The sequence below is a fragment of the Toxotes jaculatrix genome, chromosome 21 (assembly GCF_017976425.1).
Source record: "Toxotes jaculatrix isolate fToxJac2 chromosome 21, fToxJac2.pri, whole genome shotgun sequence".
Lineage (NCBI taxonomy): Eukaryota > Metazoa > Chordata > Actinopteri > Toxotidae > Toxotes > Toxotes jaculatrix.
The window spans coordinates 1102000-1129836 of NC_054414.1; the positions used below are offsets into that span (position 1 = coordinate 1102000).

The 27837-nt window shown below is 40.8% G+C and overlaps 3 protein-coding genes across 3 annotated transcripts; 2 read left to right on the forward strand and 1 right to left on the reverse strand.

The window, feature by feature from the left end:
- Positions 1-550: 550 nt before the first annotated feature.
- Positions 551-12095, reverse strand: lrrc45 (leucine rich repeat containing 45). Its single transcript, XM_041067323.1, has 18 exons — positions 11994-12095; positions 10904-11211; positions 10630-10691; positions 10457-10527; positions 9702-9880; positions 9012-9140; positions 8654-8766; positions 8261-8319; positions 7922-7999; positions 7372-7507; positions 6686-6763; positions 6033-6144; positions 5859-5929; positions 5076-5168; positions 3710-3802; positions 2937-3110; positions 2518-2665; positions 551-2165 (listed from the first exon to the last, which is right to left on the reverse strand). The coding sequence occupies exons 2-18, from the start codon at positions 11130-11132 to the stop codon at positions 1966-1968; spliced, it is 2025 nt and encodes a 674-aa protein (XP_040923257.1). The 5' UTR covers positions 11133-11211; positions 11994-12095; the 3' UTR covers positions 551-1965.
- Positions 12096-12401: 306 nt separating this feature from the next.
- trub1 (TruB pseudouridine (psi) synthase family member 1) lies at positions 12402-17531 on the forward strand. The gene is made up of 8 exons (XM_041066479.1): positions 12402-12567; positions 12653-12751; positions 14084-14139; positions 15285-15366; positions 15514-15586; positions 16095-16234; positions 16365-16421; positions 16539-17531. Exons 1-8 carry the CDS (start codon positions 12420-12422, stop codon positions 16718-16720), a joined length of 837 nt encoding a protein of 278 aa, XP_040922413.1. The 5' UTR covers positions 12402-12419; the 3' UTR covers positions 16721-17531.
- Positions 17532-20847: 3316 nt separating this feature from the next.
- Positions 20848-26842, forward strand: hhex (hematopoietically expressed homeobox). The gene is made up of 4 exons (XM_041029590.1): positions 20848-21515; positions 25212-25390; positions 25979-26029; positions 26151-26842. The coding sequence occupies exons 1-4, from the start codon at positions 21116-21118 to the stop codon at positions 26400-26402; spliced, it is 882 nt and encodes a 293-aa protein (XP_040885524.1). The 5' UTR covers positions 20848-21115; the 3' UTR covers positions 26403-26842.
- The last annotated feature ends 995 nt before the right edge of the window (positions 26843-27837 follow it).

The window sequence follows — 27837 nt, forward strand, 5'->3', positions numbered from 1 at the left end:
AAGGGGCCTGCTGAAAAAAGGCAGGGCCTCATCTGTTTGACTTTGAGCCCTTTCAGACAGCTCTGTAAGGGCAGCATATTTAGAATGTGTGAACCATTGTTTCCTTTTATTTTCAGCACAAATGTACTCTGAGCTATTTAAGGGACTTCACTGGAAAATCTTTGAAAGGGAAATGTTCAAATCCACTGGAATTTGTGTGGTTCCATTCATTCAAGATATTGAAAATCGGTATTTTAAATATCAGCCACCACTAATTTCAATCCAATCACACTGTACCTGCAGTGATTTGCAGTCTTAAACAGTCCAGGAACTACAGAACAACAGACAAAGGTTTGATGGGACTGAAATGTGTGTGAACTATCTTGACAGTTAAGGATCTTTGGCAGTAATTTCAAGACCCAGTGACCTCATACATCCCCACCCCAACAACACACTACACTCAGCACTGTCACATTACCTGTTAAATAGAATAATAGAATAATTCGAGTCATCCAGTAAAAAACACATTAAGAAAAAGCACCAGACATTATACTCTTATAAAAACACATGTAATCAAAAATAAAGCAAAAATGGTGAAGCACCAACATACAAATAAAATATCCATCACATCTGAAAACATATCAAGATATAAAAACAGCACATTGTTTTATAAAAGAAAATATCATTTGTAAAAACAGCAATTGCAATTTTGTGAATCAGTTTCCTGCTCTCTGCATCTGAACTACGGGTAAAGGGGGATGGGTTGGTTGGGGGACAGCTGCCTGGTCTGACAGATACAATATTAAGGCATATTTGAACCAAATCTCATTTTGGATGTAAACGAGCAACGCAACATTGCCTTTAACTCACCGGGAGTGGAGGGATGGCTTCAGCAGAATGGAGCTGGACCGTAACAACAGTAATGACCACTTGCAGTTCATTGACATTTTTCGGAGCTTAGCGTGTTAGAGACAAATTCCACTGATTCATGTTTTTACCCCTTTTCTTCTTTTTCGATGTTTCTAGCACTTTGTGGCACCTTTGAAACTGATAATAATCTCATGCAGCTGGCAAAGGCTTTGTTAAAACAAACCAAAAAAAAGGGTTAAAATCTAATGTGCTGGTAGCAAACCCCGAACTATTTAGTAATTCACTAGTAGTGGGGGTAAAATGTCCATTATGCCCATTGGGTGGCGATAGGTAAAAGATTCATAGACTCAAGAGCATGAAAGTGCTAAATTGCTAAACTCAGATTGAAGATTTAAAAATGTAAAGGGGACCATGAATGTCTACAGGATGTCAGTCTGTTGTTCAGTCCACCATTTTGGTCCAGACAGAAATATGTCAACAGCTATTGGATGGATGAACATGAAATTTGCTACACACAGTCACGTCTCCCTGAAGATTCACTGTAGTCACTGTGGTAATCTCTGACTTTTCATCTAGGACCATCACCAGGTCAAAGTTCCAATTTATCCATTACTTTGGTTTATGATCAGATACCTGCAAAACTGATGACGTTCCCATCAGCCTCAGCTCTACTTGCTAGCAAAAATTAGCATGCTAACATACTAAACAGAGATGGTGAACATTGTATGGAAATTATATACGTTTAATATCAGGAGGTTAGTATTATCACTGTGAGCATGTTAGCATGTTAATGTTAGCATTAGGTTAAAGCACAGCCTCACGGTGCTACTAGCATGGCTGTAAACTCTAGGTAAGCTAAGTGAAGGACTAGGAACTATAGGATTGATTGAATAGATGGATGGATGGACAGACTAGCAAAGATAGTTGCAAACATCAGTAAATCTAATACAGCCTTTGATGTAGGAAGATGTTCCCATTCTAGTCGACTGTTTCCTTAATTTTAAAAAAATTCAAGTCTAGAAAATCATGTTTTGGTTCCTTCTGCAGACTCTCCTGATCTGTGCAGGTTCTCTGTGAGGGCTCAGAGGTCACAGCTAAGGTTCTGAACTCTCTGGGTCATTTCTTGGGGCTGCTGTACTGACCCAGAGGAGACCCCTGAACGTAGGTGAGGATGGCGTTCTGCAGGTAGCTGGCTCTGTTTGCCTCGTCCTCCCTCATCCTCTGGATCTCCGCCTCCTTCAGCCGCAGCTTCTCCAGCAAGGAAGACATCTCACTCTCTTTGTCCAGGAGCGCCTCTCTGTGGTTACTGCTCAGTACTGCAGGACAGCAAACCACCGAGAGAGGAAGGTACAAACGACAGCAGTGCAGAAAACAATTCACATTTCAAAAGTTATGGATTTGAAATCTACAATGTCTGACCTGGTTATATGGTAAAAAATATTACATTCTGACCAAATCAGTTAAATGTTCAAATGACTTTTATTACTGGTTGATGTGACATATACTGATATACTGCAGTAGGGCATCTTATGCTACTGATATCAATTCATTTCTTTAGACAAATTCATTTGAAATGGAACAAGTGACACAAATAAAAACACAAGAGGAAACTAACTGACTTCTTGAAATGCACTTTTTTTAAATAAAAGGTAAAAAAAGAGCCTGTACCTTTAATCTCTCTCTCCAGAGCATTGATCTTCTCTTTGAGTCCTCCCTGTGCCGTCCTCTCTGCCTGTAAATGTCCAATCTGCTCCTGCAGCTCCACCCTGACCCGGCTCACCTCGGCCACCCTCTCCTGGTCCTTACCCGACAGCTCCTGCAACAACATACCACCCGTTAAACACCCAAAGCATGTGGATGCAAACAGACAAACACCCAAGAGACAAGATGGACAAGGCCACAGGACAGCAGGCAGCAACAGTAAGTGATAACCCTCATCCCTGAAGTATTGGTTTAGTTCCTGTTAACCTAAATGAACTGAAACCAAGCTCACTGTACCCATGGATGCACATGTGGAATATAATGATGCCTATACATTGCGAGTCTGGAATGTTCTGTGTGTAACAGGCAATCTGGTGGGTCCTGACCTGCTGGAGCTCCTCTATCCTGCGCCGCAGCCCATCCACCTCTACGCTCTGCTGGCTGTTCTTGGCCTGCAGCACGGAGATGGTCTGCTTCTGCTGGGAGCAGTGGAGCTGGACCTCCTGCAGGGAGGTTCGCACCGAGCGGAGCTTCTCCTCTAAGGATGAGACGTGCTCCTGCTGCTCAGAGGAAACCAGAGGAAGGAAGGTGATGCACATGGAAGGGAAGCCATTCTGATAGAGAATTGTTTTGGCTACCCATAACTGCATCTGAAGTGTCTGCAAACATATCTTTTCCTTTCATTTTTTCAGATTCTTTAATGATAACTGTAACTTCTAAATCCTGCATCATTTCTTTTTGTTGGCAAATAAAGCATCCAGTATATGCTGTGGCCTGTAAGTAGATGGTATAGCTGCAACTTAGTGGTAAATAGTAAAGTCAAGTAATCATTGTAATCATGCTTCTGGAATCCTGTTTACATACTTGTTAAAAAGATAATTCCTTTTTTCTAAATCAAATTGTTGCTAATACATTGTAAGATTACTAATTTCCATATCTGTGGTCTGATGGTGGAGCTACAGAAAAGTTCAGGAGGCGGCAATATTTTTTATTTAGGGACCATAAAAATCAAGAGCTCAAGTTTAATGGCACTTCAGTTGGATTACGGTTTTTTGAGGTACCTCACTCTTCATTCACTGGACGGCTGGATTCACTAGACGGCTGGATGGAAACAATGTCACCTCAATAACCGATGAGAGATGCAGATTTTATAACCCACCTCTTCCAGACGCACTTGAGCTCGCACTCTTCCCAGTTCCTCCTCTGCCTGGGCCCTCTCTGTCACACACATTGCTTTAGCTTTACTCAGCTCCTACAACAGGAGGAGGAACATTACATTAGAACAACATTACGTTTACAGCAGAGATGTACTGTATTTTACTGTGTCCACAAACTGCACCTCTTCACTAACAGTGTTATAAATCATCACTCCAACAACTATTGTGTTCCCATGCTCTACGTTGACTTCCAGTTTGACCCGAGACAGGGGGAAATTCCCAGCTTTCAAAGAGAAGCCAACATGTTGGATTTGAATAACTGAACCGTCTGGAAAAATACAGTTAGGGAAAGTAATAACCTCCCACGTTCAATAAATATAGTATCCACACGGTCTCTGGAATTGAACCTTAGCTGCTCGAGGAAGAACTGTGTGATGGTGGATTATAGAATATAGAAGGTGGAATATAGAGATAATGCTGTGGATGCCTCTGACAGGAGAACTGATATATAGCTTAGTGTCTGATTTCACCTGTTGATAGTGTCACCATAAAACTAGACATGTACTGTACATTATTAGGGCATATCTTGCTGTAATAATATATCCCATAGTAATGTGTTTGCACTCTTTCACTGACTATGACAGAGGGTGCTGACAGTGGTGAGTAGGTTTGCCATTGTTAGATGTGTGCTCACCAGTCTTGGATATATGGGTAAAGGGATAGAGTAAAGCCTTCAAGTCTCTGAGGGGCAATTAGATAGCGGCCAACAATAGTAAATACAAAAAGAATACAATATAAAGCAAGTGAAGAGGAGGCAGAAGCTACAGGCCACAGTTTTACACCCACAGCTTGTAACAGGTTGAACCACATTTAGTTTAAAAAGCCAGTAGCTGGTGGAAGAAAAGATCTTATGTTTGCGTCACCTCTGCAGCACATGATTCAATTTTTTTTTTTCCCCCCAGCAAGTTTTTCCACACTGGGATTGTAAAACCAACAGATGTTAGTGCAAATGTTAGTAAATGACTCAACACTAGAACACTTTGAACAGAGACCTGTCAACAGTAAATCCCATGTATTTGTACTGCACTGCTGGACGGTAGCTACAGGTTTCCCTTTAATGATGGCAGGAGCTCGAGACGTAGGTGTCTTGCTCACACCAGCTGACAAATGCATTGTGCAGAAGGCTGGCTGTAACACACTGAAAGTCTGCTGCTGATTTTATTCTTTTGTTTCTATAGAGGTCATTGCATATTTAAGTTATATTTTAGTATATTATTATATATAATATTTAAGTTATTCATATGTACATCAGTGGTATTCAGCTACTAGGCTGACTTTCTTTTAAACACAGGTACTCTGAGCTCTGACCTCTTCCAGCTGTATTCGCTGTCCCTCCAGTTTGAAGATGCGCTCTTGCAGAGCTCTCTCACTCTCTTCTAGATGACGATTCACATGCTCCACCTGTACAGAAATATGAATGTTTTTTTTTTTTTTAGCGCTTTATCTTTTTTAAAAAGTCTACATCTTTTAGAATATTGAGTTTTAGGAGATAATACAGAAAAACAAACAGTCCAATGGACTTTAATAACAACAACTTTGGTCTTATTTACAGTGGTTAGTCCGTTATTTGTTTGTTATGTAACACGGTAGTCACTAGGTTAATCACTGAGACCATGTCGCCATAACTAAGAACTAAGAAGTCTGACAGTTGAAGAAACGTCAGCAGTCAGACAGGATCCAACAGGCTGGAAAGAAAACAAGAGATTATGCAGATCTGTTATCTAACCCACTGTATTTGGATGTCAAACTGAAATTGAGCACAACTGAATTCATCAAATTGCATGAAAAAAAAACTGTTTGGATGTTTGTAAACTGTGATGGATGTTCATAACAGACAGTTTGGTTAATAATTTGACCTTACTCCTTCATTTTTTCTTCCTAATACGTTTTGACTAAGCTGTCTGATCTGCCTGTGTTTCTTGACCCATCAGTCTTCTTTTCAGTGATGTCTTCATGTTCCTAAAGACTGGCGCTACCAAATGATGGACAAACCTACACAAATAAGACCAAAGTTGTCATAAATGGTCCTCTGAGGTAAAAGAAATAGTCTCTCCGTCCTGTTACAACTGGCTCAGAATTTCAAGAGAGCACCTCTTTCTGTCGGAGACTGTCCATGTCCTCCAGGGCTTGCTTGGACCTTCGTTTCTCTGCTTCCAGACGGTCTGTCAGAGGGTGACACACAGGAAATCTCTGCAGGGGTTTTTTTTGTGAAAAAGACTGTGTGTTTGCGTGTGTGTGTGTGTGTGTTCTGTATGTGTGTGTTACCTTCTGCCTGTGCTAGTCGCAGCTTGAGCTCCGTTGTACTGTTCGTCAGTTCTTGCTTCAGCTCAAAGATCTGCTGCTGCTGAGACTTACACCTGCTCTCCATTTCCTCCACCTAACACACACACATACACAAAACATTCAGGCTCACAAAACTGCCACAACAGGCGCAGATGTGTCAGTAACACCTGATTTATATTTAGACCACTTCTCTCCTACAGATCTAACTTCAGACCTTTCTGCATCTAAAAGATGAACCTTTAATTAACACTTCCATATTAGATCTGATCAGTGTATCTTTATGAACATACCACAGGCTTTACAGCTTGCAGTAATTAAGACTAAGCCGACTTTTGATCCATATGTTTTAGCCAACTATAGATTATATTCATCTATATTCAACCTCCCCTGTATTTCTAAAATCCTCCAAAAAGCTGTTGCAAACCAAATTCAGGATTTTGTTTGAAGATTTTCCGTCAGGATTTAGAGTAGATCATAGCACAGAAACAGCACTGTGGAAAGTTACCAACAACCTTCTCAAAGACTCAGACAATGGACTCATCTCCCCGCTCTCGTCCTGCAAGATCTTAGAGCTGTATTTGACACCATTTATCACAAGATGGCTCCGTGTTCTGTTGAACAGACATTCATTTGACCTTATTCCTGAGTTGGATGTTGGTTTCAGTCAGGTTTTGGTTCTCTCTGAGGAGTCTGCCCTCTCTGAGCGCACAGTCCTACAGGATGGAAAACAAGGAGATGAACACAGAACACAAATTTATAAGTTATGTCTCATATGTGTAAATAATTTGGATTTTGTGCATGTCAGTTTGTCACGATGTGATATTTTTTTTTTGTGCATGTCAGTTTGTCACGATGTGATATTGTTTTGCAGAATTTCCGAGTTATACGACATATGAAATTACTATTTTTTTTGCTAAGAAGCAAGATGGCAGCAGTTAACAATAATGATTCAGGAGATAAAAGTTAATAGGTTAAATGCTAAACACAGCACTAGAACATAAAAAGCAGCAGTAGGAAATAATACGGTAACTAAATGATAAAAGCAGTGTGTTAAAAATTAGCTTCGATATATTTTATAGGCTTTAATACTTAACTGGCCTGGAATGGGAAAACAATAGGGAAGAGGAATGGCAACAGGTGCTCCTGATCCACTGATAGGCAATAAATGTCCACAAGAGAGGACAATGGGTTCACCTATGTATGTACTAAGATTAGCTTGTTTTTTTTTTTAAAAGAAAAGTCGAAGAATAAGACAGTCATGTTGTTTGTGTCGTTTTTTTTTTTTTTTTACCAGGTTCTCTCACCTCCCATCTAACCTCACCTCTTGGTCTTTCTTCCTCTCTCTGCTCTGTCGCTCCCTCTGTTCTTCTTTCTCAGCCTTCACTCGAGCCAGCAGTTCTCCCATGTTGTGGTTCTTCTGCTCAGAGAGGGCGAGGGCAGCCTCTGTCATCTGCAGTCTGAACATCAAATCACGTGATCAGAGTTATAGACAAGAGCTGTAATGATTAGTCAAGTAACAAATCAAATGACAAATCAAGTAAAAAAAAATTTGCCAGATTAATCAGTAACAGCTTTCAGGAATACCTGTCACATTGATTTGAAGGTGAAAAGACACCTTAGAACTCAAAAAAAGACTCTCAAGAGACATTTGACATCAGCAGAAGTGTTCATGTATTCATAACATAACAGGTGATGGGAAATAAAAACAAGCTTCAGGCTGGGATCATACTGGGTTATACTGTTGTCCTTTATAAAACTTTGTGCTTGGCTGAAAACGTCTTATAGTCTCTTATATTGCACACTATAACCAGACACAGACTGTGCTGTTCTTTATATTGTGAACATGGAATGAAAGAGGATGAAATGCTTACTTGGCAGTGAGAGAGTTGACAGCTGACTTCCTCTCATTCAGAGCTTCCTGGAGTTGGCCTATCTGAATGGTAGTGGACCTAATGACACAGAGAGGAGGCAGTGAGGTCATTGCCAAGAAATCATGGATATAAAACCTGATTTTCTTACAAATATGATTGTTTTATCATCTCATCTAGAGTTACTATTATACCACTGTTAAGGCAGTTAAAGAATGTGCTATTTATAAAAGGGCTGCATCTATCTTATTTCCTTTCCAGTGCAAATATAAGGGGTTAAAAACTGACGTGGACCTTGTGCCACAGTTATACAACTATGATTATGGCAAATGATGCTATCACCTGTTGGTGCGTCCTATCTCTTCCCTCTGCCTGTCTATGGTTTCCATCAGGCTTAGGACCTGAAAGAGAAGAGAAACAACAAGGAGTTATGACCATAAACTTTATCCTAAATCTGTATCTGTGTTGTATAGATAATTTAAAGTGATATTTCACCCATAATCTTGTGTATACCAAAAAAAAAAAAGGCCCAAAAAGCCTTTACAGTATCAAGCACACTGCCTGCAGTCTTGAAAGGTGACTGCAAAAAGTCTGTCACCTCCTCCTCCTCCCCTGCTGGCAGTGATTTGAGTTTAAGTTTCTCTGGTCGTTTCTCTGGACCACGTAAATCAAATCACAGGTGTGAAAGCACCTTAAGAGTATCAAGAGTATTTCATGGTTTAGTTTTAGGGTTACCTGGCGGCCCTTCTTGTCCTTCAGTTTCTGAATCTCCATGCTGAGGACCTGGGTCCTGCTGCGGCTCTCTCTCAGGGTGGACTGCCTGTCTGAGTTGTGCTCTATGGTCTGCTCTGAAAGGGTTTAACCAACAAGAGCAAATGGTAATGAATGAGGACGGATAATTATGGGTCCAGAGGGGACAGCATGCATGGTAAGAGGTATCACCGGGTGATAAACTGCACATCAGTCCACATCATACTTATGTTATTACTTTCCCAGGAACGAGAGGCGTCATAAATTATTATTTAAACTGAAGCCACACAGTTACATTCACAGATGTAATTTAATTATTACTCCCTTTGAATAAAACACTTACCAAGTGCTCTGAGCGTATCGCTGGGAATATTGTTCCCTGCCATCTCCAGCTGCACTATGCTCTTGTTTTTCTGCAAAGCCTCCAGCAGGGACCTACCACCCAGCAGACCAATGCTGTTCCACCTCAGATCTGTGAAAAGACAGTAACAGTCATAAAGGGGAGCAAGAGTGGACCATCATTCAGTCATAAACATTCATGTATATCAGAAACATTGACTGCAAAAGACCAAAAAAAAAAGAATATCTTTGAAGATATAAATTTAAAGTGGGATTATTTCACACTGTGAGGAGATAATTATTTAAAAAGAAAATATACAAGTCAACAGCAGGTGAAGTAGATTCGCCTCCTTACACCGTGAAGATGAATCATCATCCTTACAATCCTCATGACGTGTTAAAGTTATAATGTAGTCACCAGTTAACCTAACCCGCATGCATTTCAACTGTGGGAGTCACTGGAGGAAATCCATGCAGGCAAGAGGAGAACATGCAAACTCCCCCAGAAAGGCCTGAGCTGCAAGCTGGCAGCTTCAGAGCCAGAACCTTCTCACTGTGAGGAAGCAGCGTTCAGAAACAGTTCTGACAAATTAAAAAAAAAATAATAGTAAAACAGAAAAAACGTAACATTGAACAGTCTCTTACACAGTACAGAAAAACCCAAAGGGTCATATCTTATTCCATTATGAATCACCTAGCACTTCCAGGGTGGTGTTGCGTTTGAGTGCCAGAGCGAGCTCAGATGCTCCGTGGTGGTTGATCTGATTGTTGCGCAGGTCCAGCTGCGTCAGCACAGTGTTGGAGGCCAAACCCTCACAAAAGAGGGAGAAGGCCTCATCCCACACCCCCAAAGCATTCCACTCCAACACCAGCCTGCAAACACCATTCAGAAGCTTTAAGCATCATAAGTTAATGAATGGGGACTGGACATTAGCCACTGTTGCAGCACTGTGGAGGTATTTTGGTTTCAAAAATGTGTGAATATGTGAAAATATGTGAATGCAAATGTCTGAATCAGTTAAACCGGACATTAAAAGGACTTTACTCTGCCAATTTCCTAGTATAAACTGCATGTAATGGCTAATTGAGCTAGTGTGTGAATAGAATCGGTCATTAGCTGTGTTTCCATCAGTGTATCTTTATCTTCATTTTGAAGTATGGCATTAGAAAAGGTTGATGGAAGCGACAAAATCCTCAATTGCACAAAGTTTGTATCCAGAGCTTAATCAGGCGGATTAAAAGTGACCACACCATCAGAAGATCGACACATAGAGCTTAGTTCACTGAGAAACAGAAAAGCAACTTCATCGTCTCAGAGGAAGAGTAGCACTCAGAGTCTGCAGATACCAGAGGCAGTTTTCGCTGTCAAATGAGGCAGTTATTAAATTCAAAGCTTCACTTACTTTTTCCAACAGTAAGTATGAATGTTTTTGTGTGCATCATTCTCACCTACGCAGAGCCTTGTTGCATGCCAACAACTTTCCCAACACCTCAGCCCCTGCTGATCTCAGGTTATTTCCCTGTGAACGATATTTTGCATCAGCCGAATATCAATACACACCTCATGAAATAAAATCCACTAGTGTCTGAAAGTCTCGACAGCGTAATTTGGCAGGAAGTACCTTCAGATCGAGGATTTTCACAGTTGTGTTGCCAAACAGTCCAGTCAGGAGTACTTTGGCACCTGAGAGTCACACATAAGCATGAAATCAGAAACTGTTACACATCATTTTATACTATATTTTTTTATTTTTATTTTTTTATAGTATAAAAAAACTATACACTATATACTATACATAAAAATATAGTATAAAATTTATACTATATTTTTATGTATAGTAGCTGGCACCCGCTTTTACACTAAGCAACTAACAATAGTCTTAAAACCTCACACACCTTCCTCGCTGAGCATGCAGTCACTGAGCACCACCTCTGTAAAGATGATGTCTTTTTGGAAGGTCCTGGCCAGCACAGAGCAGGTGTCCACAGACAGGCTCTGTCCACTCAGATCCAATCTGGAGCCCTGAGCAGCCCGGTTCTCCTGGAGCTGAGCCACGACACCCTCCTGAGGCTCCACACCTCCTTCCTTACACAGGCGCAGGTACGTCTGCCTGAAATCCTCCATTCTGGGTCACCACGGTATCCTTTTCATCTGAGATGCAAATGTAGTCTTCACTTCCTCCTTCTTTCTTCTGGGACTTGAGCTGTTGACAAACAAGAGCTGACTTCATTAACTGATAGAAAATTGATCTGCAATTACTTTTATAACAGATTAAAATTCAAATTATTTTTAAAGCAAAAAAAAGTCTAATATTCCATTGTTGTGGCTTTTAAAATGTGAGGATGCTCCTTGCTTTTTTCCCTCTCATGATTGTAAACTTGATTTTAGACTGTTGATTGGACAAATTAAACAATTTGATGACAATAGGCTTTGGAAAATCATTATGCATATTTCTCACTTTTTTTAAGGACCAAAAAAAAATGAACAGATGAATTGATAATGAAAAGAGTAATTAGCAGCAGCCACAGGGTTTAGTGAAACCATGGATCTTACTGAATGGGTCTTACAGCTGCACCCTAAAGGGGATTCCCTCTGCTAGATGTATTTAATCATGTAAACGTATGTGTATATGTATGAAATGTATATCATGCTAACATGTCTAGCATCAACATCCATTCTAAGAAGCACCATACAATTATAACTTTAAGAACTGATTTGCAAGTAATTTTAGCTGGCGGAAGGAAGCGGTGTTTGCCGAATTATTCAGAAACGGCATTGCCTTATAATTTACAGTACATGTAGCTTGGTGATAAGTTAAGCTAAAATTATGCTACATATTTGAATTAGAGTGTCGCGTGACGTTAGCGTTAAGGCTCCTGCGCGCGTTTCAAATGGTTAACCAACGTAAAAATCAAGTAAGTATTTAAAGAAGTTTCCCTGAACAATAGCAATGTTGCCTTCAGACAAAAAAAAATGCACACAAACCTCGGTGACTACAGCACAAATACATTCCTGGCGGTTGTTGTTTTGGACAGCACAGCTGACATAGGCATAGAAAGCCAAACGACAAAGTAACTAGGAAGTGCATTTCCGCACAAAGCATCTTGGTCAACGTAGTTTCGAAAACGTAAGAATTTTTTTTAGCCATCTACTTCTACCCTCGTCCAGGGGTAGTATAACTTAAAGCTAGCTAAAACTGCACTTAATCAGTCGAGAAGTCAAATGGGTCGTAATGTCTTTACTGTCATGTCATATAATGTAATTTTATATTGGGTTGTTGGGGTCCAAAACATTATTAACTCGTTGAACCAGTAGATGGCGATGGTAGAACAACGGTTCGCTATGGCGCAGTTGGCATCTAAGCAAATAGAAGAAGAAGAAGAATATAGGGCGAAGAAGACTGAAACGAGCATGGCCGGGAACATGAGTAACACTGCGGTTCCGATAAGTAGTTCTCTGTCTAAACTACAGTCTTTAAATGGGTTGTTTGCGATATACAAAAAAGAGGGGCCCACATCTGCAGACGTGTTAAATGCGCTCAAAGAAGCTTTACTCAAGGGTAATACGACAGGACAGAATCAAAGAAACAAGCCTGTTGGTAACTGTTTAAAGTGACTAATGTTTTTGTGTCGCGTATGTTTCAGAAGCTGGCGTACAAAACCCAAATCCGCGAAAGAGAAAGAAGCAGAGCCTGAAGATGGGGCACGGAGGGACTCTGGACAGTGGTGCCAGCGGGGTGTTAGGTAAGCGGACTGTACCATTTCCACCCAGGTGCTGGTGCACGTGCAGCTGTTGTCACTCCTGCTTTGGGCTGTGATGGGACAGCTATTAAAGGAGAGTTCCACCCAAATACTTAACTAATAACTTAGTAATGTGTCTCCATTGCATTTCTGGGCCAAGAGCTTGGGTTTGGTTATAAGGTTAGAAGGGGTATTAGTTTGGGGGTTGAATATGCATAGGTCCTGGTAAATTTTGTAAACAATGTACATTTGCAAAACCTGCCACCAGGCCCTTCATAAAGGAAAGATTTATTGAAAAATACACCAACCTCAAGAGGAAGTTACCGAGAAGAGTCTGGACATTCAATACTAAATATTATATCAGTTGCATTAGTAAGATGACAAAAGCAGAGGTGCACTGGTAGCTCACCTGTTTGCACCTGAGGTCTTGCCGCAGCAGCCTGTGTGAGATCCAGAGCCAGGGTTTGTATCAGTGTTGTCATGCCCTCTGCCCTGCCTTTCCAATCAGAAACATGGCAACCTCATGGTGGCAGTAGAGGAAGTACGATTCATCCACTGGGGGCCACGTATGTCATAACATCACTGCAATCCTTCTAGTAGTTGTTGAGATATTTCGACTGGGACCAAAGTTGCAGACAGGCTGACACTAATGCATTTTTTTTTAGCCATGCTACAAACATACAGAGCAGGATATGGTTTTAAACTAAAGGTTAAAACCTGTACTTTTACAATACCGTTACCCTCTGATACAACAGAGGAAATACACTGAAATGGAACATTACAAATAAGTATGAGTGAACACCTAGTGTCCACCTTATCAGATACACCTGTACTGTCAGATACAGTTCAGCTATGCCATAAATACTACATTTATGAAGCTAACAATGTTTCTTTTTTTATTGATTCTGTCAGAGAGATGTTAATTCAATTACACGTTTTTTATTACTTCTGCCAAGCATCTCTTTTATGACTTTCCTTAACATTGTGAGATAGGACATTTTTATTTTCCAACATTTTCATAAATATACATCCTCGGCAGAGGTAGGCTCTGTACTCAGTGGTGGTTTTGACTGCATTTATTGAACTGTGGGAACGACATGAACTGTACAGGACAATGCCTGATCCCTAGATTGGCTCTGTGTGGTCTCGCATACACTTCTTCTTCACTACACTTCTCCTGTGCTTGTGTATGGCACATTACATTACATTATATTACACCACAGTGGATGGGATTAAACCAGCATCACATTCTACTCCAGCCTTGTGTTTACAAGCCAAAATGGCCACATCTAAACTTCAGGCATTAGACTCTAACGCTGTCACTGTTTCTTTCAGTTGTTGGTGTTGGGAATGGCACGAAAATGCTCAGTACCATGTTAGCTGGGTCAAAGGTGAGTTTGTTTCCACTTAATGCCAAAGAGTTAAAAAAAAAAAAAAAAAAGATCTTTAAACAATTTCAGTGCAAGAAAACATATGTGAACCCTTTGGATGATCTTGGTTTCTGTATTAACTGGTTGTAAAATTTGCAGGACTATGTTTGTAAGTAGCTCTAACCCACCCCCTCTCTCCAACTCCAGGTTTGCTGATTCCTGATTTCAGTTAGCTTTTGTGGATGTCACTAACCTCTTTCTTTTTCCCAACCTACACCCTTTTCCTCCGTTCAAGATGGACAAGAACAGTACACTGATTTGTGGTGTTAGTTAAATCGATTGTGTTTAACAGCGTCATTTGCCAAAAAGTCCAACTGACATATATCAGGCGTTTATGTGACTGTCATGCGTCAGTTTTCATGACCTGGTGCTGGTAGTTGGAAAAGTGGAGGACAGCTGTGATGGAGGTTTCCAGCAGAGGGACAGAGAGAGATCTGAGAATGCAGAAGTTATTTGTTGTGTTCGTTTCCTGAGGTGATGTAATCAGTGCATGTTTGACTATATACTAGACTCCATACTAGATTTTTAACAGCAATACTAATAGGAAAAAAATGTGATAACAAAGCTTCATACGGTTATTAATTTTTGTTAAAATCCCTTACAAAAAAAGAATTGTGATCAATGAGTTATTGCTGACACCATTTCTTAACAACCTCCTGAGATACAGATACAGTGACCGATACAGTGACAAAGGGTAAACCTAATAAATGAGTAGAGAAACAACATGGCAGTGTCTCCATCCACAGAGCAGGAGAGGTCACTGAACAGTGTCACATGCTGTGGCCTTCGCAGTCACCAGATCTCAGCCCAGCTCAGCACTTATGGCAGATTTTGGTGTTCAACAGTTCTCTCCACCACCACTATCAAAACACCAAATCTTATTATTATCTTCTGAACAGTGGTGTTGATCCATCCAGTATAGTCCAGAGACTCGGAGAATCAAAACCATGTTGGTCCTTTCTTTAGTTTGTCAGCTGTCCACATATTGTGTCTCTGTACTGACATTTTTTGTTACTTAATTGTCTCAGTAACAGTATCAGTAACAGTATGTTTATAGGTTAGGATCTACGCAAGACCAAACCAAAGTGTGAGTGTTTATTTTTCAGAAATATGTTGCTGTGGGCGAACTGGGAAAAGCCACTGACACTCTCGACGCCACTGGCAGTGTGATCCTGGAGAAGGACTTTGGTAAATACCCTTATCATTTCATCTGAACAGCTCACCCCCTTCTGCAGTCTATGATCTGTTCATTCAAACCATTGGAACATCTTGCTTCTGTTTCTCAGCATGTTCAGGTTGTTTTTTTTGTTTTGTGTTTTTTTTTACACCCCACAGGACACATAACCAGGATAGACTTTGAGGAGAAGCTGAAATCCTTTACTGGTGACATCATGCAAGTCCCTCCACTGTGAGTAAAACCTCCGATCAGAGGACATGTTTTCAGGACTGGAAGACTTAAACTGTGCAAAGGTTTCACTTACAGATCATTTCTAACACCATCAGGTGGAAGAACTTTGCAGTCTGGTGATTCTGAAACCTGTGTCCTTGTTTTTCAGATGGTAAAAAAAAGTGACAGATAAAAGTAAAAAACCTTCACTTATAGAAAATATAAGAATGAAAGCCATCAGATTTTTGTTCGCCTTGTTTTGGTGATGAAATAATTGTCAAGCATTTAGTCAAGCGAGTTTGAACTGTTAATAATAATGGTTAGTTGCTGCCCTGCTGAGCTTATCACAGACAAAAACAGGAGCCTCTAGTGGTCTCTAGATTTTACTTCTGCCAGTTCCCCTGTGAAGAAGCTTTCCTGCCAGTGTCTCTGTATGAAGGAAGACAACCTAAGGTTTCAGTATGGTGTGATTTCTTCATTTATTTTAAATGTTGTTTTATTTATGTATTTATTTATTTATTTATTTTAGCTACTCTGCCCTGAAAAAAGACGGCCAGCGTCTGTCTGTGCTGCTGAAGAAAGGTCACAAGGTTGAGGCCAAGCCTGCCAGACCAGTCACTGTGTACAACCTGACCCTGCAGGAGTTCAAGCCTCCTCTCTTCACTCTGGGTTAGCACACGTTGCACAATGAAGTATCTCTCTTTCTTCCTCCACAACACTCATCCTGCTGTTTCCGTATTCTGTTAATGTCACAATGCGCATTCAGAAAAGAGTCACAGCAGTTGTGTTTCCCTGACAGATATTGAGTGTGGAGGTGGGTTTTATGTCAGGAGTTTGGTGGATGACCTGGGAAAAGGTGAGATCAGTTCATTGTAATCGGTGCACAGAACCGACAGATCAGAAATCAGCCTGCTAACATTTAGTTATATGAATAATCTGTGTCTGTGTGTGTGTGTGTGTGTGTTCGTCACAGCTCTGTCATCATGTGCTCACGTGAAGGAGCTGATCCGGACCAAGCAGGGTCAGTTCACCCTAGAGGAGCACGCCTTACAGGAGGGGCAGTGGACGCTGGAGCATATCCTGTGCGCTCTGCAGCCCTGCAAGGAGTCGGATCAGGGTGTGGACTGTTCAAATTTGTCAGAAGCTGACACCTGAGGGGGGGGGGCGGGTGGGGGGGGGGGGGAGACACACACACTCTGACCAGGACCCGGTCTATCTGCCTGTCTGTCTGTCTGACAGTCGGTCACAACTTACCTGCTTGTCTTTTTGAAGGAGAGGACATCAGGTCTCAGCGTGTCTGGATATTTCAAGGTGTGTTTGTCAGCAAGTGAAGCGGAACACATCGGAACTGACTGGCTCAGTGTCATTATTTGATTTCCAGTCCACGTTTCTGTGGTTTCTATTTCGTCTCTGTCTCACCTGCAGTTTTAGTTCAGTTAAATTTTGTAAATAATTCTGGATTTGAAATTTGCCTCCCCACTCCAACCTCAGCCTCTGTCTTTACCCACTCAGCTCTCTTCTTACAGAGCTGGGTAACAGAAACCAAATAAAGCGTGTATACTTATCACAATAAAAATAAAATAAAAAAACTTTCCCTCTATATGAAAGTGAGAAAGGTTGGGCTGAGTGTGAGACAGAGAGTGCGGGTTAAACAAAAATTGGAGAAAAACATTTCACACCACAGGATTTTGCGCTGAAAGGATTTAAAATAGAACTTTATTTTGGTAGAATTTCAGTATTAGAATAGATTTCCTGTAAACTTTAAGATCAGCAGAAATACGGACTACAGTGATATTATGACATAATGCTGGTTGGTCTAAACAATGCTCCCACAAAAAAAAAAAAAAGTTAACTCAGCATGAAGCTGCTCCACATCTGGAAGGGCTGCTGCATCAGCACTATTGTATATACGTCATGCCTGATTTCATTTGTTCTGTATTTGCAGATTAAATAAACGTTCAAGTGAAACTAATTACATTTAGATTTGATTCCTTACTGTGCCTGGTGAATAATCCCTGACACTTATTTTTATCATTTTGATTTGGACAAATACTTCAGATTTAAATCAGAAATTTGCATCATAAATTTTGTTGTACTAAGTCAAAGCTTCTGTTTATGTTCTTACGAGTTTTAACTTTCTGTCTGAAAATCGGGACTTAAGTCAAAAACCTGAAACACTAAGTAAAAAAAAAGTTTTCAGAAGTCCAAATTCAGATCTAAGTCAAAATCGGAATTTCTAGTCTCACAACCTGAACACAGAAGCTTATGTCATGATGGTGTCTTTGTCTGTGACAGCAGACACTTGGACAGATCAGAGCAGGAACAGCACAGGTTTAATCAGTAACATTAACAACAGCTGAATTCCATTTATGTGAGCCATTCCCAGGCTGCTGGTACTGAATGCCGGTGAAATGAAACTTAATGGAACTGGGCCGTTGTTAATGTAATGAACCAGACCTGTACTTTTCCTGCTGTGATTATAGTCAGAATGTCATTTGTCCTGGAAAGTGAGAGAGCTGTCAATCAAGCCGTGAAAGTCTCATTAACAGTGTGCAAAACAAACATATATGTCTTGCCAAAAAAATGTGACAGTCCAAAAATCATTCATCACCAGACACAGAGGTGTAAAAAAAAATCTTTGATTCTGAGCCAGTTTAGGATCAATGTGTAACACAGTTAATCATTTTTAAAGAGCTGTAATGAGCAGAAGTAATAAGGCAGCGTAAGTGAGAAGTGAACCGACCTGTGTGGCTTTTATAGCAGCTTTAAAAAAAAAAACAAAAAACATATACATCTTAATATTGACCTAACACCAACGCCATGATTATGATTTAGGAAAATGACACTAATCAGAAGTTTAAATTGTGATTTGGTTGTAAATCAGAAGTCAGAAATTGCGCCTGTTTATTTCTCTCTCCCCCCCTGTTTAGATGACTTCCACCATGAATGGGAGGCGATGGGGTTGAGGGAGGGGTTAATGGAAGCCTCCAAACATTATATGGCGCCAGGTGCCAAGGAGCGGCAGCAGCAGCAGCGGCGGCGGCGGTGGCAGCGCCTCCGCGGCCAAGTTATCAATCGTGTGTTTTCGGACAGGGGCCTGACGCCACGGGGGAGCTGGCCGGATCAATGAGCTGTAATGATTGCCTCGCTCCCAAACATTAGCCGCTCGGTGATTTCTTTCATGTCTTCAAGGCTGTTCATATCCCTGTTTGCTCTCCGAGTCCACTTTATCTAAATGACGGCCGTTAGAAAGTTGGCAGTCGGCGGTGCGCGCTTTTAAGCACGCGAGGCGCTGGATTGTATTTGTGCGCGCGCCGCTTATCAGCAAGAGGCAACGGGCTCGTGAGCGTCTCTTTAATGAACTCAAGGTGGTAATAAAAATAAATAAATAAGTAAATATCCAGATGACCGTAACACGTGCAGCCCGATTCCCAAATAGAAGGCGGGGGAGGCGACGCTTTGTGTCCGTGCTGTAACTCTGGAACAGAGAAGTCATCGGTTATTGTTTAACGTTTTGCGGAAACGTGCGTGTGTGTGTGTGCGCGCGTGTGTGTGTGTGGACGGGGTGAACGTGCGCTCAATGGGCAATTAAAATCCATTTGCATGTATAGTCATTGCCGTAAATGTATCACCTCAACCGCGCTGATAGACGGAGTTCACAGGAAAACTCCAAACATTCAAATCATGAGTTAATCACTCGCCATTCAGCTGCACCGTTAGGGATGTGGATTGCAGCTGATTTGTATTATATATAGTCAGATAACACTCCAAGATGTTTGATTACTCAAAGACCTATTTAAAACTGTAGGTTAAGGACTGAGGGGGGCACTAGGTTGACCCCAGTCATCTCTTATTTTTGTTTTGTTTTTTGTTTTGTTCGCAAATATGGACTTTAAGTTCTTAACTAACATTAATGGTAAAGTGAAATAATGAAATCCATTCGTGTTTTATTGAAGTATTTAATTAGTGTCAAACAGTAAGAGAATAAAAAGGTCACTAAATAGAAATAAACCCATTTAATGTCAAGTCAGGATACGATTCATTAGATGTTTCATTCTTGTGTCTGTGTGTTATGATGGCCCGTGAGTCAGAGCCCCCAGAGGAAGTGACAGTTTTCATTAAAAAGCCAAACAACTCAATCAAGCGTACAGGCGTCCCCATAATATTTTATTATCTCTGAATCCTTGAGTATCTGCTATTTGATTTTTTCCCCCCCTAATACAGCTGCACCCTGCATCACAGGTTTCCTCTTTTCTATTAATGTTTACTACATTCTGATGTAGGATTTTTTTTTTGTCAGAAAGCTTCATCTCCAGCGTGAAACAAAACCGTTTCAAACAACAACAGGACTTAAGAGGAAACTGGCAAAATTCCAGGGAGGAAGATGCAAAACGATCTGGTTGTTAGGAGGGGGGGTCATTTTATTTGTCTTTGTCCATGGGACCAATGTCTCATAATCCACCTAAAGGTTAAAAAGGAGGCAGAGGAACAGATACAGGCTGCACACATTAATACATCAGTGTTGCTATTAGAGGAACTCAATACATATTACTACACAAATAAAATAAGCTAAAAAGAAAAGTAAACCCGCTTTGATTTTAGCAGAAGCTTATAACCACGTGATAAAATACATGAATGTGTGATTATTTAAAAATGTATGTGTAATGTATACATGTATGCTTTTTTTTAATGCATATTAAGTGTCTACATTTAACTACTACTGTGTATTTTTGCAGGTTGAGATTTTACATATGAAAGATACATGATCATCTGATGACACTGATACACGAACTGTCCAACTGAATGATCTTCACCTTAATCAGATATTATATTAAAAACGCTGCTTATACATAAATGCACCAGGAACAATCACATAACCCAGTAATTTAAAAGGATTCCGTTTATTAAGTGTCATTTGGCTGATGATGTGTTTTGCTTAGCGCTTAAAGTGGAATTTAAATGCAGGACTTTTACTTGCAATGCAGTATTTTTTTTTTTTATTGCGATCTTGCATACTTAAATAAAAGTATGTGACTATTTCTCCTTCCACGGATGCTATTAATGCACAGTGACCTGTAAAACTGCATGAGGAGTATGAAGAACAATTCATGATTACTGTGGCTTACAGGTCTACTCCAAATTAGTCAAAAACAATTTCTCTTCTCTCCTGTCATCTGATCACTGTGTGGCTCGACTTGGGAGCTGCGAACGAGCCAATCAGAGATGGGCCCTGGCCACCTGCAGGAAGTTTGCAGTCCACTTATCTCCTCCCTCCCTCCGCCTGCAGCCAGATAACAGCCCCAACAGTTGGATCAAGTACCAGCTCGTTCACCGCCGCAACCCGAATGGACACCAAAACACTCTAACGGTCTCCTCCGCGACTCCTTCAGACTGAAGTTTGCGCTGAAAGTTAGTAACAGCAGATGGTTGGTAGTATGTAAAAGCTTCTCGTGAGAGACTGTCGCTAAAGAGGAAGGCTGTAGGGAGACAAGGGAGGGACGCAGCTTTCCGTTAATTCACTTCCAGCGCACAACGGCTGTAAACGGCACCATGAGCGTCCCGCTTTACGCACCGACTCCCATCCAGCCTGCTCACCCGACTCCCTTCTACATCGAGGACATTCTCGGGAGGACTGCCTCCGCCACCTTCTCTCCCTCCTCTTCCTCCTCCTCCGCCTCTTCATCCTCCTCCTGCTCCACGCCGGTCATCCCCACGCCGACTCTCGCATCGCCCAACTCTTCCTTCACGAGTCTCATCTCGCCTTATCGGACGCCCATTTACGAACCCACGCCGATCCACCCGGCGCTGTCGCACCATGCCGCGGCGACGTTGACCGCTACGTACGCCACCGCCGGGGCTTTCGCCGGCCCCATCTACCCGTTCCACCACCACCAGCACCACCGCTCAATGGGGGAGTACGCACAGGCGCTGCTGAGGCGCGACCCTCTCGGTGAGTTGGGCGACTTCGGCGTGCGTAAAACTGTTGGATAATTTTTTAAATCATACTTTTCTCCTTTGCAGTGAATTTAGAGAATCATCCAGGGCACCTTAGAGTCATGTCTTCTGTGTCCTGGGTGGAAAAAGCCCAGAAAAAGCACAGTTCCACAAGTCTAGGCTGTTTCCCTTATGACACTGTCAGTCTCATGACATAATCTTTTCATACATGCGCTTTTTTTTCATCTTGCATTTTTATCATGCCTGAGATTTTTTTTTTTGTTGTGTGCTTTATTCTATGTGAATATAAACAAATAAATGAACAAATGAAGTCAATTTCAGCGCAAAAGAAAGTAGTGAAGCTTGCATGGATGATGTGGCACATCAGAGCACTTTTTACCCTGTGCATGAGACTTTTTTTTTTTATCTTCACAAGCTTCGTTTCAGTGCCAACGAAACTATTTTTGCATAAGTATATCACGCTTGGTCATGCATGCATATCGAGCTCAAGACCGTCTGCAGCTCCATGTAGGCTACATGAAATAGATTTTTAGAGCAAGAGACAGCGTCTCTGGGCTTGTTGCTCTCTCAAGTCTCCAGCTCGTTTCACGTCTAAAGAACATTTCGGAGTGGTGCCTGGCTACGCACACATGAGTCACACTGTTGTTGTAACAGATGTATTTTTTGTTGGGGGGGGGGGGGGGGGCACAATAGCAGCAGGCTTATCCAATTCCATTTAGTCTGTTGGCGAGGGGGTGGGTGGTGGTGGTGTTGGGGGGAGTGCATGGCAACCTTGACTCGTTTTCCTGACTCCCATTGTTCTGAAACATCAGAGGATCAAGTCAGACGGTGACTAAAACATATCTGGGCTCTAAATCACTTGTTATTTTACCGCTGTGCCTGTATATATATTCTGTATGTTCTTCTAAATACACGTCTTGTATTATAGGTTCTTGCTCCTCTGGGAATGAATTAAGATTAGGATTTGAGATGAGGCCCCTTCAGTCCTTCAGTTTTCTCAGATGTTCCACCACCGGCGGCTCCATCTTTACGCACGCCTGTTGCACTGCCAGGCCTGTTCAGACCCCATTAAGATTTTTTTGAAAGTCAGCTGAACATCATAAAGATGTCAAAGTATAATATGTCAGGTTGATTTTTAAAAGACACACATATATATACACACACACACACACACACACACACACACACACACAAATCACGTTTAAATGTGTGCCACAATAAAATACAGCAACAATCATGTGGCCTAACATAAAGGAAAAAAACGGAGTCAGGGTGTAGGTGTAGGTGTAGGGTTGTGTTTAGATCTGGTTTAGATCTATTTGTGTCCCCACTACACTGTGGTCCTCTTAAGTATAGTGTGACAAGCGGACCGTCTGACTTTGTGTTGCGCTGGCTGAACAAGCCGGGTTTTTTTTTCCGTTCATAGCGGAAGCCGTGAGCCTGTCGATAGGAGTAAATCTGGTTTCAGAAGCTGTTAAATGTTTTCCTGGCTCACCCCGGCCAGCCGCTTCCTCGGGAGCCCGCTGCACGCTGCTGATTATTTTATCGACATCCTCAATACAGACATATTCAGGAAACACTCGGCCTCTGATAGCCCGGGATCCGTTTTTCACATATTGTTACACTTCCTCTGCCTGGTCAGCGAGGATGTGGCTGACTTTTTGTTTATGGTTGGCGGGCGAGAAGAAAATAAAAAGCAAACAGAGCAGCGCGTCGAACTTAATGGGATCTTAGGAGAGAGAGAGAGAGAGAGAGAGAGAGAGAGAGAGAGAGAGAAAGATAAAGGCTCGTTTAACAAGAGTTTAAAATTGACAACAATTCATAAAATAATTTTGTTTTTAAAAAGGAGGGGTCTGGGTGACGTATGGGCCTCGTGTTGAGTAAAAACAAACCGAGCGTCATTCGTCTCCTGCGACAGGCGGAGGGGAAAAAGCGCACATTGAAAAGACTTTCAGAAAACAATGTGAAGTGAATCCAGTCTAAATGTGAATTGATAAAATAATACAATGGCCGATAAATATAGATAAGTACAACCTAGGTTAATTCCCCTCTCCCTGTTATAAGTAGTCTTTTTAGACACCCACATTTTCTCACATCTCATATTTCGTTATTTTTATTCATTCTGTATATCTATAATAAGGTTTAGGGCTACTCCATTTATATTAAAGAGAAGCTAATCATGATTCAAAACTACCAGCGGGTTGGACAGAACTATGAAGGCCATTGCTATGACTTTTTTTTTTTTTTAAGGCTAAATCTTTCATTAACTTACAGGCTTTAACAGCCTTAACAGAAATGGAAGTGCCTGCTAGTAGTAGCGTGCTGTAGCAGTAGGCTAACATCTTAAAACTCCGAAGAACATTTTCTTTCAAAAACAAACTTCATCACCTATAACCTAAATATCAACTTGTCTGTTTAAAGGACTTGAAAATGTTTCATGTTAGCATAAAAATTTAGGCTATTCCTTTAATAAGCTTAGTTCCATTGTAACCTACTATAGGCTAAATATTTTTAATTTTTGATTGTAATAATTAGCCGCAACACAAGCTACCTAGCTTAATTAGCTAAGATGTAATGTTAGCCGAAAGAGAGCTCGTTAACACTGAGAGGCATTGGTGTCTGTGTTATAGCAGAAATATTCAAATAAATGATAAATGAGAACAACAAGTTTCTTCATAATTATTTTTATATCTATTTTTGTACTAAATCTTTCACTTCATACCATTTTTGCTTTTGAGAAATGTATCTCATGGGACTGGATTAGCTAACTTCCTTTGGAAAAGCGCAGCAGTAAGAAGGTCCCTGACAGCAGTTTCAACCGCAAGAGATTTACTCTGTGTCAGTGCTAGAGGAGGAGGACACGGGCTGTCTGTTGGTGTGGATGCCATCGGCCTCTAATCACAACCACAAAGCAGGAAGCACATGAAGCGGATATTTGGCCATAGTTTTCACTCCGTCACGACCTTCCTTAAAAGACAGCGAGCAGCAGGCCCCGGGTGGCGGCCGCTGCCTCTGCCATTGTTTGCTCCCGGCCATTAACTGGAGAGGAAACCAGACAAGACAAAAACACTCCTGATTAGACTGCTGGGTCCTTTCTCCCTCTAAATCTGTTCAGACAACACGCACGGCCATTTAAAGGCTCAACAATGAATTCACTTTTCCTCATTTGTTTAAACTCCAATTGTTTGACTGAATATCCCAATATCCTGTTTCTGACAGCTAATGAAGTTTTATTGGAAAGATTCAGGCTATGTCAGAGTGATTGTCAGTGTATTATCAAGTCAGATGTTTAAATGAATTGTATTAGAGATGTGGATGACTTCCAGGTGCTTTTATTTCCCCCGCATGTCATTTCCTTTCCATTTTCTTCTATTTTTTCCGCTTAATTATTATTATTAAAATACGTTTACCCTACTTTTTATTTAAATGTGATTTGCCTCTATAAAAAAACGTCCAGAATGACACAAGAACAAAAAAAAGAAAGAAAGAAAAAGTTTATTCAACCTTAAGGTCGATTCACAAGCTTTTTTGCCCCCGGAGCTTTCAAGGTTCGCTTTTCTTCGGATGGTGCTTTTTTTTTTTTTTTTTTTTTTTTTTAAAGATTTTAATAACACACACTCAAAAAATAACTGTTCATTCCATTCCCGGCTTTAAATCTGAACTCTCTCCCTCTCTGCCCCCCGTCCAAAAGGAAAGCCTCTGCTGTGGACTCCCTTCATCCAGCGGCCACTGCACAAACGAAAAGGCGGTCAGGTCCGGTTCTCCAACGACCAGACCATAGAGCTGGAGAAGAAGTTTGAGACACAGAAATACCTGTCTCCTCCGGAGAGGAAACGGCTGGCCAAGATGCTGCAGCTCAGCGAGAGACAGGTGAGCGGGCTGAGCCCAGTGCGTACCTCTATCAACCAAATGACCTGTTTTATTATCTGAATCTATGTTTAATTACTTTTTATTATCGTACAAATTGACTGAGGGAGGTAATGCATATCACTTCTTCTGATTATTATTATTATTATTATTATTATTATTATTATTATTATTATTATTATTATACCATGGCACAACGAAATTAATTTGATTTATTCACATAATTAATTAGTCAATCTGCAGTTCTTCCCCTGCAAAGCTGCTTTTCCATCCTCCATCTTTCCATCCTATTGCCTTATTAACTGAAGCTGTGATTGAAACATTATTTGTTTCCAGGTCCTATACAAGTTGCATTTGATTAGAATCAGTAATTAATCACGCAGCTCATGACTGAGGAATGTTCGAACTGATAATAAACGAAATCTATTGATTTCATTTCATATTTATTGTTTTCTAATTCGCATCCATTTTCGGCTGCCTGTACACAGTGTTTAGTGCAGTTGTCATTTTAATAGCACTTGTGTATTTTCCGTTGTCTCATCAGCTTTAATGTCTAACAGTCATTTTTATTAATTTCATTTGGTCTCTCAGGTAAAAACCTGGTTCCAGAATCGACGGGCGAAGTGGCGGAGACTGAAACAGGTGAGAGGTTTTGATACGCGTCACCTGAAATGGTTTATTTTAAGCAGTGATATACGGTGATGACATTAAAACACAGGTGCACGGTCCTAATCAGAAAACGATCTGTCTCCGTCTTCATCAGGAGAATCCCCAGGGAGGTAAGAGGGAGGCGGAAGACGACGGCTCCGCCGGAAGGAGTAACGGTAAAGGGGACGAGGCGAGCGAGTCGACCGGGATCCAGAGCCCGGAGCACAGACAGACAGTTCGCGTGAGGTCCGCGTCCCCGCAGCAGCTCCACACAGAGCTGGACTCTGACGTGTCAGACGACACGGACCGGGAGCTGGACATAGAGGACGACGACGACGACGAATTCACACGGAACACGCAGTTTTGAACCGCAGGCCCCGCACCCGAACTGAGACTGGATCCGCTCGGACAGTTGGGGCCTTCATTCAGACAGGCCGGTAGCTCCTGGTGTGTTGTATATAAAGCATCTTATTCTGCTGTATTTGTGCTGATGGTTCTGACTGTAAATGAAGAGTAGGCTCATAGATTAGTTTCTCTGTTTTTATCCTTTTAGATGATGAAGCTCTTACTGGCCTTAAAATGTGACATTCCCTACTACAATCAACATAGAGCTAATTAATGATTTGATTGGTGGCATCTAATAAACTATTTTTGTGATAAGAGCTGGAATTTAATTGAGATTTATTATCTTATATTTGGTGGGGAAATAAAGGAAATCAATTAATAAAAAAGAAAACAAAAATTAGGCCTTTTATAGGAATTAAACTAACAGAATGAGAACAAATCAATGAAATGAAATAAACTGAATTATTAAAACTAATAAATTGTGTTTTACCCTAAAAGCACATACAAGTCTAATCACAGTCAGAGTCAGTTAATATAAGGAGTTAAATACATGGTGATGGCATTGAAATGGCAGCAACATGACTGAAACAGAGGCTTTGTAATGACCAGCTGTGAGAAAGACATGGACACACACTGAGTGAAAGCAGGCTGCTTGTGTAACAGGTTACTACTCATAATATGACAGTTGTTAATGTTAATTATATTCAAACCCATTTAAAAGGCCATATTTGTATGGTGTCCTGCCTTTACAGGAGACTGAAATATGTTTTGTGTTCTCTTGTATTCACATCTCCTCAGAATTCAGCCTGATGAATCTGGCTTGATGTATATTTTTTTGGGGGGGGGGGGGGGGGGGGGGGTAAAGATTTTTGTAGTGTTACTTGTATGACTTTCCTAATTAATTCTACATAATCATAAAATCATTTGACTTTTTTTTTTTTTTTTTTTTAATTTTGCTTTAATTCAGTAAAAAAAAAGGATTTCTCACATGTTGGCTGTATGTTTTTTTTTTCCAGTCCACCCTTTAACTGAAGGAAATTTTACATTTACTTTAGTATGAAAATCAATTTATAAAGACGTGATGGAGAAGTCATTTCACTCTTTCCTTAAAAAAAAAAACAATAAAACATTGTAAAAATGAATTAAAATGAACAAAGTGCTATATTCAATTACTTCATTTTACTTAAACAAGGGTGCAATGGCATTACCAGCAAACCGTACTTAAATTATAAGCAAACTGGCCCCTTTCAGAGTGTTATATTAGCGTATAATTTATGGTGTTGGGTTAATATTACTGTTGCATTAATCATTTCTCTGTATAGCTGCTCTAATGTTAACTATTTAATGTCTTACTCAGTTAAAACCTATAAAAATGCATCAAAGTTTTTCAGAGCTCATCGTCTGCTTGGGGTGAATTTTATTTTTTATTTTTAATTTTTTTGAACTGGAAAAGAATC